Consider the following 16,452-nt stretch of genomic DNA (forward strand, 5'->3'; position numbering starts at 1 on the left):
ATTGGTTAACTTGTTATGGCTATTTCAGCTCATAATTTCTTATACTCTGACCTTACTGTCTTGTGGCAACGAATTTCAAGTTTATTTTATCATTCCATGATTCCATAATTTATATAGATTAATTCAAAAGGGACAATTATTTATCACTATTGGTATTACAAGTTACCTAACCTTTTTTGGTATTCGAACTGATTTACAGGAATTCTCTCTTTTTTGAAAGAAGAAAAAAAGCTTGTGAATGCTATTTAAATTTATAGAGAAAATATTAGGGGAAAGAGGAAGACTTATAATAATATAAATAGGCAGGAAATTTAGGAAAATTGAGAGTAATGGATTAGATTTAATCTTAAATTGAGCAGAGAGAAATGTGTAGAATCTAAGTTACATTTATAATAAATTCCATTAATTTCATCAGATCTTGAGTAAGCCTGCATTCATCCCATTATTGGAAGTAAAAACATTGTGCAAATATTTGAAAAAATGATAAAGTGTTTATATATTTACAAATTTGTCATTAATTTTTATTTTCTGTAATTAATGTTTGTGATCTAGGATGTCTCATCTCTGTCACACCACCGTACCATTAGTGACTGACATTCATGAACACAATGTGATTTTTGTCATATATACTTCAGAATGTAATCCTTCCAATCCGTATATCATGAAAGAACTTCTTATAAGAACTCTATACTCACTGGGTGACAGACTAATGGATTCCATGTTCAATATCATCTGGTGTTCCAGCAAGGTAATGTAAAAGTTATGAAGTGGAACAAAAGAGCTATTTCACTCTAGTGCAGTGGTCCCCAAACCTTCGGCCGTGGACCACTTTTGGGCCTTGAATCGTTCACAACCGGGCCGCAGAACTGGGGAGAGAGTGCATGCGCTCACATCCCCACCTACTCAAGCAGTGTGGGGAAAGCATGCGTGTGGCTGCTACCACTCATGCAGAACTATCCCCGCTCTCCTCCCCTCCCTGCCGGTTCACAAGGATGGAAAGGATGAGGAACTCTGCTATTTTTCAATGTATTTAAGAAGAACAGGTTGATAAGGTGGGCTGAAAATCTCAACCCCTTCCTAAGCCTACCAATATGCTGTGAATTCATTGGCGTCATCCATTATCCTCTCCCGGTTCATGAGGACCTAACTCTAAGTGGATTTACCTTCCAATGGGATTTTGTCATGGATATAACAAGAACCGGTAGAAAAGGTATACTGAAAAACTGAGCGCCCTCCTAAAGATACCAATGTGCTGTGAATTCATTTGCTACATAACCGTATAACAAGTTTATACTGCAATAGCTATAGTGCTTAGACTTATATACTGCTTCACAGTGCTTTACTGCCCTCTCTAAGTGGTTTACAGAGTCAGCATATTGTCCCCAACAATACATTTCACTGACTTCAGAAGGATGGAAGCTGAGTCAACCTTGAGCCTGGTGAGATTCGAACTGCCAAATTGCAGGCAGCCGGCAGTCAGTAGAAGTAGCCTGCAGAACTGCATTCTAACCACTGCACCACCGCGGCTCTTGTTAGGGCAGGGAATGGGGGGAGGCTCACTTAAAAATATTTTCAAAATATAGCAACATTTATTCAAGGGAGTAATGTTTGAAAGATGCAACTTGGTAGTAGCATTTCTGTTTTGATCCATTGAAGTCGCAACCGATTTCTTCTCCAGGTATTAAAGTGGCAGAATGAATTGGTAGAATGTTCCCTCACCAACATCATGGATGCAGCTTCTTGGATCAGAACTCTGCAGATGAATAGCAAGGGGGAAGCCAGCGCTTGGAATGCCATTGAAGAAGCAGTAGAAGATCCCAGCTGCCAAGCCATATGTCTATTCACCAGTGGATTGCCCGAAGGCTCTGTGGAAGAAATCTGTAGCCGCCTTAAAGAGACAAAGCAATCATGTCCAGTGCATATTGTTCAATGGATAGAAAATAGAGACAACAATAAAATTAGCTGTCAAAAGCTATTGGAGAAAGTAGCCAAGATGTCTGGTGGTACTTTCCAAAGTATTGATGGAGCTTCCTCTGAGGTAAAATGATAAAAGTGGTCATTCTGAATCTGACCACTTGATTTGGGGGAACTGTATTGTGACTCTTTGGTTAGCCAAAGAAAAGTAGTCTGACTTGTTAAACTACGTTCATTTGATAACATGAAAATTCAGTCTGTTGAGTTACTTCTACAAAGGCTCATCTTTTTTTCCTTTCCTTGATTTATTTTGATGCTTCTCTGAGGCATCCCTCTCACAGGAGGTATAAAGAACAAAAATAATCGCCAAATCAGAAAATAAAATCATAAGTAATGAAAAATGGTAAAAGCTATACAATCCATATTTAATATACAACAGAAATATAAAGATAATGTATGTATATTAAAAGGCGGAAGGAAAAGAAGAGGGACAATGGTAATAGAAAGCTCTGGTTGAAGAAGTAGGCACCTATGAATCAATGTAGAAAATTCTTCATAAGCATCAGGCAGTTAAAGGAGAGCATTCAGACATATTGCAAAGAAAAAATGTCTTGCCATTCATACTATGACCCTTTGCAGGGGTGGGCTTCAAAAATTTCAGCAACGGGTTCTCTGCCTGGTTGCTAGGTGGGCGTAGCCATAGTGGGCATGGCCTAGTTAGCCCCCTGCACCACGGCGGGAGGGGCCGTTTTCGCCTTCCCCAGCCTCCGGAGGCTTTCCTCAAGCTTCTGGAAGGGCGAAAACTGCCTCCCCCAGGTTCCAGAGGCCTGAAACGGGACCATTTCCAGAACTTTTGGGAGGCCCATTTTTCCCCCTCCCTGAGCCTCCATGTAGGCCACGTGGAGACTCTGGGGAGGGGAGGGGTGGGGTGGTTGGGGCCAGCCAGGGATAGGATTTGGAGGTTCTCCGAACCGGCCATAGCATTAGCTACAGGATCTCCCGAACCCGGGCGAACCCATAGCAACCCATCCCTACCTAACCCTCTGATATTCTTAGTCATGGAGAAATGAACACATGAAATCAAATTGTTGGAAAGGACTGTGTGTAGTTTTACCAGTCTAAATTCCCAGAAGAATGCAGAGTTATTGTTCTCTAATTTCTTCCATCCTTTTAGGATAAGACTGGCTGTAATTTAGGTTTTCATCATCCTGGTAGCATCGGCAATCATCTCAGCTTCCCTCCGCTGGTGGCAGATCATTGCACAAAACTGTAAGTTTAGGCACCAGTGGATTCTAATGTTATTATTAATCATTTTATCAATAGGGTTGATACTTATTATTAATCCATTTGTTTCAGTAATCCCAATTCTCTGGTGAGCGATCTTGCACTTCCTAATGCCTGTTGCTTTCCTTTGTCACAGGATTCCTTTGGGTGCATGGGGTCCAGATACTTGTAACATATGTCTAAGAAGTCCCATACAAGAGAATTTCGGGGACTGTTCCACAAATAGCCATCATTTGCTGAGGGGGGTACGAGTTCTTGCCAGAAAACAGACAGATGGCTATTATTATCTCAGTCATATTGTCCAAAAGGTAAGCTGGTTTCCCTGAATTAGTATTTTTCATTAATCATCTCAATACATAATTGATTTTCTGTTGATTGACTTCCATTGACTTCTTCCCAACTTGAAGATTCATTTGGGTTGTGTCTTATGCAAGAGTACCATTTTATAAGGCAGTGATGGCTAACCATTTTGCCATCGTTTGCCAAAAACGGGGGGAATGCAGGGGGGTCGTGCATGTGCCCACACCCATAATGCTATGCGTCCTCCCCACGCGCATGCGTGCACGACCCCCATGTGCTCCCCTCGCTTTTGGCACACAATGGCACCCCCACCCCCCGAGGCCCCCTGGAGGCCAAAAACAGCTTGTTTCCCAACTGGGTGGGCCCAGAAGGCCCAAAAATCAGCTGGTGAGCTGAGCTCGCGTGCCCATCGATATGCCATCCACATGCCATAGGTTCGTGGTTATAAGGTGTCTCTTTGAACCAGGGTGGTATAATTTTACAAGGTGCTGGGTTAACCATTATTTTACAACACAACTTTCTCCATAGGGCTGCCACTGTGGAAATCAAATTGGAAATGGGAGCTCCTGGGATAGCAACCTAATGAATAAAACACAAATACATATCATAAAAGCTTTGGGGGATTGTGTTTGTATTAAAGGCCAGGCTAGAAAAAGCTTCTGCTACTATTGAAGAAGGTGAAACAGGAAAGTTGCACATTTTCTCTTCCTTGAGAAGTGGGATCCCAGGGATCTCATACTCCACAGGCAGGATCCTCAGGAGAAAAAAAAAACAGCAGAAATGGGAGTGTTTTACAGGAGCGATTTGTGACTTGCCTTAAAGTCTGTAAAAATTCTCAGTCGTGGTTGTCCCAAAGATGCTTTTTCAGGAGACAACTGGACTTTCTTGGGGGGGGGGGGATTTGAAGATGTTTCGCTTCTCATCCAAGAAGCTTCTTCAGCTCTGACAGGATAGTGGGGAATAGAAGGATGTATATTCCTTGGTCATTTGCATCCTTTTAGAGGGAGCTTGAAGCACTTGGAGGCTTATCTGTGTCCTCAGGGTCACCGGAGTAGTGCTCCCGATTCCTGTAGTCTGAAATTTTTCCCCCTTCTGGAAATCCATTCCTACTCCCACACCATTCAAAGGGTGTTCATCCCAAATTGTATAGCTAAAAGCCTGTAGAGATTCTCAGTCATCCAGACCATGGTTGCCCAAAAGTTACTTTTTTCAGGAGGCAACTGCACTTCATTGTTTTTTATTTGAAGACATTTCTCTTCTCATCCAAGAAGCTTCTTCAGCTCTGATAGGATGATGGGGAATGGAAGGGTTTATACTCCTTATAGACAGCTGGTCATTTGCTTCCTTTTAAAGGGTCGTGGAAGCACCTAGCAGTTCGAAAGCATGCAAATGCAACTAAATGAATAGGTACCACTTCGGTGGGAAGGTAATAATATTCACCAAGATGTAAAAAAAATGTTGAGACTCTAGAAAGAGTGCAGAGAAGAGCAACAAAGATGGTTAGGAGACTGGAAGCTAAAACATATAAAGAACGGTTGCTGGAAGTGAGTATGTCTGGTCTGATGAAAAGAAGGACGAGGGGTGACATGATAGCAGTGTTCCAATATCTCAGGGCCTGCCACAAAGAAGAAGGAGTCAAACTATTCTCCAAAGCACCTGAGGGTAGGACAAGAAGCAATGGGTGAGAACTAATCAAGGAGAGAAGCAATTTAGGACTAAGGAGAAATTTCCTGACAGTTAGAACAATTACTCAGTGGAACAGCTTGCCTCCAGAAGTTGTAAGGTGCTCCAACACTGGAAGTTTTAAAGAAAAGATTGGATAACCATTTGTCTGAAGTGGTGTAGGGTACCTTGGCTAAGCAGGGGGTTAGACTAGAAGACTTCCAACGTCCCTTCCAACTCTGTTATTCTGCTCTGTGCTGTTCTATTCTATTAGTACAGCCTTTATTGTCATTGTACAAAATAAATACAACAAAATTGGTCATTCAATTCCCATGATGGCAAACCTATGGCACACGTGCCACAGGTGGTACGCAGAGCCATATCGGTAGGCACACAAGCTCAGCTCTGGCACACATGCACGTGCCGGCCAGCTGATTTTCTGGCCCCACCAGAAGTCGGGAAACAGGCTGTTTTTGGTCTCGGGGGGGAGCCATTTTTGCGGGGGGGCCCCCCAGGCTTCTAGAAAAGCACTGGAGACTGGGGAGAGTGAAAAATGGGTTCACCGTGTCATCGCGTGCCAAAAGCTTGGGGAGTATAGGGGGGGGCGTGCATGCCGGGGAGGGGCCATAGAATCATGGGTGTGGGCACACACACGTGCACGACTCCCTGCACCCCCCCTGCTTTTGGCACGCGATGGCAAAAAGGTTAGCCATCACTGTTCTGTTCCATTCTATTCTATTCCATGTGCCTCAGCATATAGTCATCCTCAGCATATAGCCACATGACCTCGGAAGCATCTTTGGACAATGCTCACTCCCTTGGCTCATAAAAAAAAATGAGCATTGCCCCTTATGGTTGGACACGACCGGACAAGGGAAATCTTTACCTTTACACAGGGTTACAGGGTGAGATTTCTGGCTTCATTTCATAGGATTCCAACAAACATGTTCTAGTTGAGTTTGAAAGATGCCAGCGATCACGAAAAGGTAAGGCTCCATTTCGAAGGCAAGAAACGCCTCTCTATGACATCATCCACTATGATGATGCCAGGTGGCAGCCATTGTCTGCAGGAGATGGGATCCTTGCTCCATGGGAGAAGAATGGCAACCGATACGGCCCAGGCATCGTTCTCCAAGTAGAAGAAACGAGGTCAGATTATTCAGGTATGTCTTAATTATGCCTTCTTTCCATTAAATATCTATTGCATTTTTTTTTTTACGATCCATGCTCAGAAGGCAAAAGGGGAGGGGTATGCTTGGAAAAAGAAAGTAGAGGAAGGAGGGGAAAGGGGGCTGGAACTGCTACTTTCTTTCCTGTTACTCTTCATCACAGGCATCCAAAATGCATTAGGTTTATAAGGGCATTCAGAAAAGGACACTGGTGTTTCTTTCCAAATGTTACGTGGATTTTAGAATACCCAACTGTAGAATATCTGACTATTATGATGATGATGAATAGACTAGAATAGATTAAAATAGATGAATAGAATAGAATAGAATAGAATAGAATAGAATAGAATAGAATAGAATTCTTTATTGGCCAAGTGTGATTGGACACACAAGGAATTTGCCTTTGGTGCAGATGCTCTCAGTGTACATAAAAGAAAAGGTACACTTGTCACAAATCATAAGGTACAACACTTAATTACAGTCATAGGGTACAAATAAGCAATCAAATCATATTAGGGAACAATCAATATAAATTGTAAGGATACAAGCAACAAAGGGCATTCAGAAAAGGACACTGGGGTTTCTTTCCAAATGTTACCTGGATTTTAGAATACCCAACTGTAGAATACCTGACTATTATGATGATGATGAATAGACTAGAATAGATTAAAATAGATGAATAGAATAGAATAGAATAGAATAGAATTCTTTATTGGCCAAGTGTGATTGGACACACAAGGAATTTGCCTTTGGTGCATATGCTCTCAGTATACATAAAAGAAAAGATACACTTGTCACAAATCATAAGGTACAACACTGAATGATAGTCATAGGGTACAAATAAGCAATCAAATCATATTAGGGAACAATCAATATAAATTGTAAGGATACAAGCAACAAAGTTACAGTCATACAGTCATAAGGGGGAGGAGATGGGTGATAGGAACGATGAGAAGATTAATAGTAATAGTAATGCAGACTTAATAAATAGTTTAACAGTGTTGAGGGAATTATTTGTTTAGCAGAGTGATGGTGTTCGAGGAAAAACTGTCCTTCTGTCTAGTTGTCTTGGTGTGCAGTGCCCTATAGCGTCGTTTTGAGGGTAGGAGTTGAAACAATTTATGTCCAGGATGTGAGGGGGTCTGTAAATATTTTCACGGCCCTCTTTTTGACTCGTGCAGTGTACAGGTCCTCAATGGAAGGCAGGTGGGTAGTAACTTTTTTTTCCCTGCAGTGCTAATTATCCTCTGAAGTCTGTGTCTGTCTTGTTGGGTTGCAGAACCAAACCAAACCAAACTGAATAATATAATTTAATGATGAAGAAAATATATCCTTGGGTAGGGAATACCACTGTTAACAACAATTACGCTCTAAAAATAGTGTCAGGTGGTTACAATACAATACAACACGGTTGTCTACCCCTGATTGCCTATCCCTGTTCCACAGGGAAACCTGCCAACTGAAAGCAGGATCCCCAGAATTGGATTGGATTGGATTTATTACATTTATATGCCGCCCTTTTCCCCGAAGGGGACTCAGGGCGGCTCACAATTCAAGTCAGGGAAGGGGTACAGACAGGGGATAAAAAGACGAAGATAACAATACACAATTTAAAAGCACACAACAGCCATACCATTCGAGGAGGGGGGCAAAAGCTCTTTAGCCCCAGGCCTGTCAGAACAGCCAGGTTTTAAGGGCTTTGCGGAAGGCCTGGAGGGTGGTGAGGGTTCGAATCTCCACGGGGAGCTCATTCCAGAGGGTCGGAGCAGCCACAGAGAAGGCTCTCCTCCGGGTAGTCGCCAGTCGGCATTGGCCGGCGGATGGAATTCGGAGGAGGCCTAATCTGTGGGATCTAATCGGTCTATTGGAGGTAAGAGCAATGTATACTGATTGGGGCAGCTGGAGCCCACCCCTATGTCCAGATGTTGTTTCCTTCTAAAATACGCCTCCCTCTGTGTTTTCCTTGACAGCTTTCCAAAATAGCAAAGTGCTGATTAACTTCTGGAATGGCCGGACCAAGACAATATCAGCAGATGTTGCTGTGAAGATCCCTCTTCCATTGTATGAGCGCATTGTTCTTGAGCTTCAGATGCCATTGACAGCCAGGCAGCTGTTAGTGGAGCAGAATCCAGATTATCCTTCTCTTGTGCCACCTGGATACCGGGCTTCTCCCTGCAGGCATCATCATTTACCTTGGGTGCCTTGGCTTCAGACTCAAAGCATCCATTGCACTGGAGTCTGTGGGAGCAACACCCATTTCCCTCCTTGGTCTTTCTGCTGCCCACTACAGCATCACAGTACATCTCCAATGAGTTCAACATGGGCAGAGGATACTTTGGTACCAAGAGTCAGCCCATCAAAAGAGGAAGCGAGCAAGAAGTTAGAAGACCAACTTTCGAAAGGCAGACCTCCCACTTTGGAAAATGATAAGGATGCCAAAGGAGATAGAAGCAAACTACAGAAGGAAACAAATTTAGCAGACGCAAAATCTTGGGAAGAAGTCAAAGTTGCAGAACCCAGCGAGGTACAAGATTATGTTTATTAGCTTATAGCTCACATCTCTGGCAAGAAGTCTCCCCGCTTCCCCATTCTCCAAAGCAATTATAAACAATTGCCAGTTATTGTTAAAAAAAAATGTCCTAAGCTGAACGTCATAGGATAGTTAAGTATTTCCATCCTTTATTATATTCAGTGGTACTTTTTTCTTGATTTTTGATAGGACCAGAAAGCGATGGATTCAGAAGATACAAGAAACAATACTGGTACCATGGTTGATATAGTGACCAATGCAGGTAAATGGACGACTCAACAAACCCAGAAATGTGTGCAACTATATTAAAAGAAATGTGGGGAATTTTGGTGACTTACTGATAGACATTGAAACTAACGTATCAGCATATTTTACTCTAATCTTTTGGGCACATTCAGCTTCACATCCAGGAGATCTGGTGATCTCACAGATCAGCAGAAGGGCCTCTATTGCCCTCTCACAGGGGAATAATATTTCTGTGTATCTAATATGAGTGAGGCTCCAGGGATGCTAACCTGAGCATCCCTCTTTTCTTTAGATTTGTACACTTACAATATTGCCATGGCTACATTGCATATTTTGCTGTTATGATATAGATCGGGAGTGGTGGTGGTATTCACTTACTTTCTCTACTGGTGTGCAAATGTGAGCATGTGTGCTTCACTCGCTCACACCTCATCCATGCATGGACTCGGCCATCCACACATGCGCTTTGGCTTGAAAACATGCCTAAATAGGGTGGCATAGAGCCGGGGCAGATGGCCGGGCCCACCTACGATTTCCACTACCAATTTGGGTGAACCGGTCCGAACCGGCTGAATACTACCTCTGATACAGATGTGATTCTTTGTACTCCTTTTCTTTTCTGATGAATTATAAGATACGATTATCCCTGAGAAAAAGGTTACTGTTGAATCAGTCCTTAATCTCAATGTTTTTAACAGACATCAAGGGAGGGAAGTTGCATTAAAACATAATACGTTCAAGAATAACCAATGCCCTAGAAACATTCTCATTTTTTAAAAAGGAGAAAACTACACTAAAGGGATTACCGTAAGCAAGAGTGGGAGACACACAACCTTCAATTATCAACTAAATCCTGAGATAGCGAAATCAAAGAGGAGGAATACTGGTGGTTGTATCAAAGTAATATCTGAGGATTTTTAATCTCTTCAGAGACATCAACTGCATAAAAGAAACGTACCTTAGGCCAATTAGACATCTACAGCTCCATGATGTTTCCCCTTTTCAGATCAATGTCTTCATCATATCTACACCATTATTGTTATTTACCTGTGCAATGAATGCAATTATTTTCTTTTGACAGGTTTTTTACAGCCCAACGTAAGTGGATCTTCAACCCAGCGTTCCCAAAGAAATACTTCTCAGAAAACTTACTTGGCAAACAATTCCAAACTTCAGGCAAAGCTTGACTGGGTGAACAAGTCACTGAAGAAAGATCGTGTAGCTATTGAATCTGTTTTACACATGAGAAGGAGCTACAGTGCACCACCATCTGCACAGGTGAGAATACTCCTCCTCTCATCTATACATCTGGACAGGTGAGAATATTCCTCCTTTTGTCTATATAATACTAGCTGGATACCTGTGCTTCGTAATGAAATTATGTGATCGGGCTATGCAGGAGAAATTCAGTTCACAATCCATTGTCTCAGCTGTGATCGGTGATTAAAACACATAAGCCTTAAGTCCAGAAGCAGTTCCATACGTGGAAGATGTAGACATTTTGGTGAGGTACATTTTGTTTAATACTGCAAGGAGCCCCAGATCGCTCCTGAGTGAAGGAGTGGAACATCTGTCAGTTTGAACTGAGGTAATGGAATGTGAGGCAACTGGCAGTTGGAACAGAGTTCATTTCAGGTGTGGAGGGGGAGTCGAACTCCTTAGCATCAGCATGTTAATTATTGTACAAGAAATACTAATGATCTGATGGTCATTTTAAAAAGTCCTTTCTTAACAAGCACCTAGAAGCCAAGAGGAACATACGTGCCAAATTTCAAATTTGTAGGCTTTACGGTTCTGGAAATTTTGTGATGAGTGAGTGGTATTTGGCTTTTATATATATAGAAGATTGCAGGGAAGGGAACTTTTGAAGACCACAATTGCATACAGTTCATTCATGAAATACTAGCCCTAAATTGTCTGAGGGACACCTCAGCTTTGCTTTGAGGTGAAGACTAACAGACTTGGAAAAAACGTATCCTGCTACAAAGCGGTCTTTTTTTCAGAAATTGCTGGAGAAGGGAACCTCTAGGGATGGTCCCAGAGAAGTGGATGCCAACCCAGCTAAGATAGACTTCAAACGGCAGAAGTGGGAGCAGAGACAGCTTAGGAAAGAGGAGCAGAAACAAGAAATCCATCTCAAAAGGGAGATGCGGCTTGAAAACAAGAGGTAATGGAGCGGTGCAGCCCCAAATTGGGTAGAAGAGAATAATCTGAAGCCAGATAGATATTCTTTGATTTTGTTTTCAGTTCCTGTGACTTATGGGGTATAATATTCTTTACAAATAGAATGTTCTTGCTTCAGCCACAGCATGGGAGGTTAAGTTCTACCTATGTCAAAAACCTGAGATCTCTTGGTCCTCGTTGTAAAAATTGAAATAGTATTTATCAAACATCATTCATCTGTTGGTAAACATATGAAAATGGAACAAAATTGTTAAAAGAAATAGTAAAAAATCCTTTTTTAAAATGACTGTCGATGAACAAGGTTATTATGTTTCTGATGGTGTTAGATTTCATCCGTTCCTATTTAGTATTTTCCTATTATATGTATTAGGGACGCAGTGGCTCAGTGGCTAAGATACTGAGCTTGTCGATCAGAAGGTTGGCAGTTCAGCGGTTCAAATCCCTAGCACCGCGTAACAGAGTGAGCTCCCATTACTTGTCCCAGCTTTTGCCAACTTAGCAGTTCGAAAGCATGTAAAAAGGCAAGTAGAAAAATAGGAACCACCTTTGGTGGGAAGGTAACAGTGTTCCATGCACCTTCAGTGTTTAGTCATGCTGGCCACATGACCACAGAGATGTCTCCAGACAGCACTGGCTCTTGGGCTTAGAAATGGAGATGAGCACCAACCCCTAGAGTCAGGAACGATTAGCACATGAAAATAAGACCTCCCTGGATAATAAGCCCAATCGGGCTTTTGAACGCATGCGCTAAAATAAGCCCTCCCCCCCCAAAATAAGTCCTCCCCGAAAATATTGCAACACAGCAGCAGCCATGAGGTGACCATGCCTCCTGCATCTCAAAAATAATAAGACCTCCCTGAAAATAAGGACAAGGGCTTATTTCAGGAGTCAACAGAAAATAAGACACTGTCTTATTTTGGGGGAAACATGGTAGCTCCTTTCTTAAACAGGCAGCAATCCCTCCAGCGGACATTGCAAGGCTCACAAAGACTTCAGGAGCAGAGTGACAGAGCGGAGAGGCATCTGGAGCAGCTCCAAGGGGCAAAGACAGAGAGAAGACGGCAGGAGTCCCATCTGCGGGAAGAAGAAGGAAAGAAAGAGAACCAAAGGAGGGAATTCTTAAAGGCACAGCACAAGCAGAGGGAGAAGCAACTGGCAAAACATAATCAAATGATTGATGGTCAGGAAAATGAGAGGCTGGTGAGAACACAAGTCTGTTTCCTCTTTTCCAAATTTCTGAAAATATTCTTGGAGGGAGGGAGGGAAATAAATTAGAGGAGATCAGGCATTAGCAGGAACAGTTGCCACCTCCGCCAAAGCAAATGTAACTCTCTGCTCAGATGAATGTTGTGATGTAAACATATGGAAAATCAGATTCATTTTATATAGATTAATCTGAGTGCCTTTGAGGGTTCAGAAGTTGAAAATGGGATGGATTTGAAATGCAGGAAAGAAATAAAATGATGTGAATATTTAAAGAAGCAAGTGAATTTCTTCATTTCTAATCAGAAATTTTGTTCAGAACCCTGTGCTTGGAAATGTGGGTTCATTATTCAGAATTAAGCAAATTTTGTTTGCATGGGTGTGGGTGTGTACCCACAGATGCATATATATACAACTACAAATATGTATATAAATATCTATAAACTCTCATTCTCATGACCTTTAACTAGGTAAAATAGTGCCTCACAGGACAACAATCTTTGAAGCAAGCTACCTAAATTAACCTATAGACTCATATAAATAAAGCATCCAAAATCCAGGGTCCATGACTCCCTAGGGATTGAAATGTGAGGAAGTTGTAGCTATTTCAATGCTACAGGCTGCTGCTGGAGTCACATGATCTTTATTTTCAAAGTTCTGTGACAGTTTCCCAGCCAGTCTCATAATCCCTGCTGGGATAAACGACTTCCTTCCTCAGTAGGAAAGGGAAAATAAGGGAGAAAGGAGGAACAGCAAGGTAAGCATAATCAAAATCCAGTTTAATTACTACTCCAAAGTCTACCTTATTACTGAAATTTGCTACTCTGTATGTTCTAGCATCATTTGAATTAGTTGGAATTTGAAACAGCTTGGCCTATTTGGGAGGTGTTGTCCTCTTCATGAGTTAAGCTTCCATGCTGTGTGTTTTTTTTTAAAATACTTTTCTTTTAGTAATTTTGTTTAGATTTTTATCCTGCATTTTTTCATATACAAATCAATGTGGCAAGCATACCAATACTCCTTCCTCTTTTCCACAATAACAGTAGGGATTATCTGAGATTAGTTGAACTGAGAGAGAGACTGGCCAATGTCACCCAATCAGGTTTCATGTCTAAGATAGGACTAGAATTCACAGTCTCCTGGTTTCTAGACCAGAGCCTTAATCATACCATACTGGCTCTCATGAAATTGCATGATTTTGTTAACGAGTTTGAGGCAATGTTTTTGAAAAGAAGATGTGATAGAAGAGTTGTAAGTATGCTAAATAATCAAGTAGTCAATCTTAATTAATCCTAAGAGCCGAGGTGGCGCAGTGGTTAAATGCAGCACTGCAGGCTACTGCTAGATCAGCAGTTCAGCGGTTCAAATCTCACCGGCTCAGGGTTGACTCAGCCTTCCATCCTTCCGAGGTGGGTAAAATGAGGACCCAGATTGTTGGGGGCAATATGCTGACTCTCTGTAAACCGCTTAGAGAGGGCTGAAAGCCCTATGAAGCGGTATATAAGTCTACTGCTATTGCTATTGCTATTGCTTAATGTTCTTTTCTGTAGGCACTTCTGAGGAATAGAAAAGAAGTCATGCAAAAGAAGGCAGAAATTGCCCTGAAGGAACAGGATGCAGAAAGTAAGAAGAAGGAAGCTGTCAAATGCCAGTTGTCTCACAAGCGAGCGCAGGTTTTACAGAATAAAGAAAAGGAGATGCAGATGCAGAAAGGACTCCTACAGTATCTCAGGGAACATGACCTCTTATTGCTCCGTGCATCTATGCTACCATAGACTAAACCAATTTCTGCAACCAAGGTACTAAAAGTGTTTACAGACAATACATTGGGAAATGGTTCCTCTGCCTCTGAAGCAGAGCACTTACTGTACTTGAGAACCGGAGATGATGTAGCAAATGATCATTGCTTATCAGCCCTAATTTCATTTTCTGTTTCATCTTAGTTATCTTCAAGCCATTTTCCCCCAGATTTTCATATTTCATTTCAATTTTGCTTCAGCTTATTTCTTGAGAAACTGCAAAACTTCCTAGTCTTTCCAATATTACCTGAAGCACCTTTGAAATACAAATTTAGGAAGTTGTCAAGCCCTGACCGGCTTGCCATACCTGGGGGGGGGACGGGGTGGGGACACAGGGTGGAATGCAAAACAGCTGCGGGAACGGCAGAGGACATCCCGGTTGCTGCCATGCCGTGGCTGACAGCCTGCTCATCCTCACCTGCCTGGTTGCCAATTACGTGGTGGCCGGAATAGCTGATCGGCGCAGCTCACAGCAAGGGAGATCACTGGAAGCGGGACTGGAGAACGCTGGATGCTAGTTATGGAGTGGGGCTAGGCCCTGGCGTGACTGTGGCAATGACTATTTACAGTGCTGGTAGGTGGTAGTTCCCAGCACTGACTTTGAAACTGCTAAAACTCATCCGTGCCAGACTTCAGCCTCATGAAACCTGCAGCAAGTAACCTTGTTTCTGAGTTTTCTTGGGTGGGATATAGACATTTGAGATGGGATAGCACCATTCTCTTGAAATTTAGTCTTGTCCACAGACGTATCCAAATATAAAAACAAATCTTTCAGATTTATTTGACCAGATTTATTTGCTGTCAATATAGTTAAGGTGTTTTCCCCTTTTCAAAATTCTTTGGGAAGAATGATCGATCATATATTACCTGAGAGACCGCCTCCTGCCGATTACCTCCCTCAGACCGATAAGATCTCACAGGTTAGGTCTCCTCCGGATTCCATCTGCCAGCCAATGTCGGCTGGCGACTTCCCGGGGGAGAGCCTTCTCTGTTGCTGCTCCAGCCCTCTGGAATGACCTCCCCGTGGAGATCCGGACCCTTACTACCCTCCTGGCCTTCCGCAAAGCCACCAAGTCCTGGCTGCTCCAGCAGGCCGGGGGGCTTGTGAAACACCCAGCCCCATGGAAATTGTGAATGTTGCGCCTTTTTTTAAAGTGTTGTCTTGTCTATTTATCCCCTTTCCCTTGTCTGTTGTGAGCCGCCCGGAGTCCTCCGGGAGTGGGCGGCATACAAGACAAATAAAATGAAAATGAAATGAAATGAAATATATGCATGTGCAGGTAGAATTTTTTTTTAAATTCCTTTTCTATTCTCACACTACATTAAAGTTCTTTTTCCCCTTCAGATTATCCTTTTAATCATCAAGATATTTTAAAACAACTTGCCTGGAATAAAACTGGGCGATTAAAAATGATATTCCCTTCCAATCACTAAGTGCATTAAGCAGCCTTAAGCCTGTTTCACCTTCTCTGAGCCAAACAGCAGATAAAAGAGAAGGATAACCTTAAAATGTACTAAAATTAACAGGGTATGCCAGGCCATATGCTTGATGTTAACCTGCAAAGTTCTTAATGGTTTGGGATTAGAAGCACCTAATGGATTAATTTCATCACCTGTCAAGACATTAGTCTAATGCTCCTGCATTTTGGAGATTACTCAAGCTGTTATTGGCAACAAAGCTTTACGCTGCCTTCTGAGTTGGAATTCTCTTCCTTGTTACAGATCTCTAATGGTGCTCATCTTTTTCTCTATTTTGTAGGCTAAAAGTAAAATCATCTCCGCTGCAATGTCAGGCGTGAGCATGCTATACTTGTAAGCAGGATCAGCAAGCACACAGAATTCTACACAAATAGGATTGACTGTGAGCAAAAAGACAGCGCTATTATATCCCTAATTCTAAAGGCCAGTGTTTCTCAGTCTCAGTAACTTTACAGAATTCCCCAGCCAGCATTGTTAGGTGAATTTGTGCTGCTCTGGTTGTCCATTGTCTCTTTTAAGGGTAATATTAGTTTGGACTTATCAGTGGATACTTTGGGCCTTTGAGTAGTTTCCTGAAAGCCAAAATTCAGATTAAAAGATAGCTGACGTGGTATATATTATTATTATTTGAATGGCAATTTTTAATTTTTTTTATTTTAAACACACAGCTACAAAGACATAG

At 42.1% G+C, this 16,452-nt stretch overlaps 1 protein-coding gene across 1 annotated transcript; it reads left to right on the forward strand.

Annotated features, from left to right (window-relative positions):
- Window positions 1–459: 459 nt before the first annotated feature.
- On the forward strand, window positions 460–16,238 carry LOC106550528 (uncharacterized). Its single transcript, XM_087723003.1, has 12 exons — window positions 460–748; window positions 1,679–2,038; window positions 3,089–3,183; window positions 3,335–3,506; window positions 6,092–6,323; window positions 8,300–8,853; window positions 9,049–9,121; window positions 10,187–10,383; window positions 11,109–11,272; window positions 12,240–12,489; window positions 14,043–14,291; window positions 16,051–16,238. The coding sequence occupies exons 1-11, from the start codon at window positions 554–556 to the stop codon at window positions 14,265–14,267; spliced, it is 2,517 nt and encodes an 838-aa protein (XP_087579129.1). The 5' UTR covers window positions 460–553; the 3' UTR covers window positions 14,268–14,291; window positions 16,051–16,238.
- Window positions 16,239–16,452: the final 214 nt, after the last annotated feature.

The sequence above is a fragment of the Thamnophis sirtalis genome, unplaced genomic scaffold, assembly GCF_051295495.1.
Source record: "Thamnophis sirtalis isolate CommonGarterSnake01/CBP01778 unplaced genomic scaffold, rThaSir2_p1.2 scaffold_9, whole genome shotgun sequence".
NCBI classification, from domain to species: Eukaryota; Metazoa; Chordata; class Lepidosauria; order Squamata; family Natricidae; genus Thamnophis; species Thamnophis sirtalis.

What these genes read in the sequence shown, in the direction of transcription:
- LOC106550528 (XM_087723003.1), top strand. Translation starts at nt 554, where the DNA reads ATGTCTCATCTCTGTCACACCACCGTACCATTAGTGACTGACATTCAT. An exon ending in AACGAGGTCAGATTATTCAG is followed by an intron (nt 6,324 to 8,299) that starts GTATGTCTTAAT and finishes TTTCCTTGACAG; the next exon opens with CTTTCCAAAATAGCAAAGTG. An exon ending in AAGTTGCAGAACCCAGCGAG is followed by an intron (nt 8,854 to 9,048) that starts GTACAAGATTAT and finishes GATTTTTGATAG; the next exon opens with GACCAGAAAGCGATGGATTC.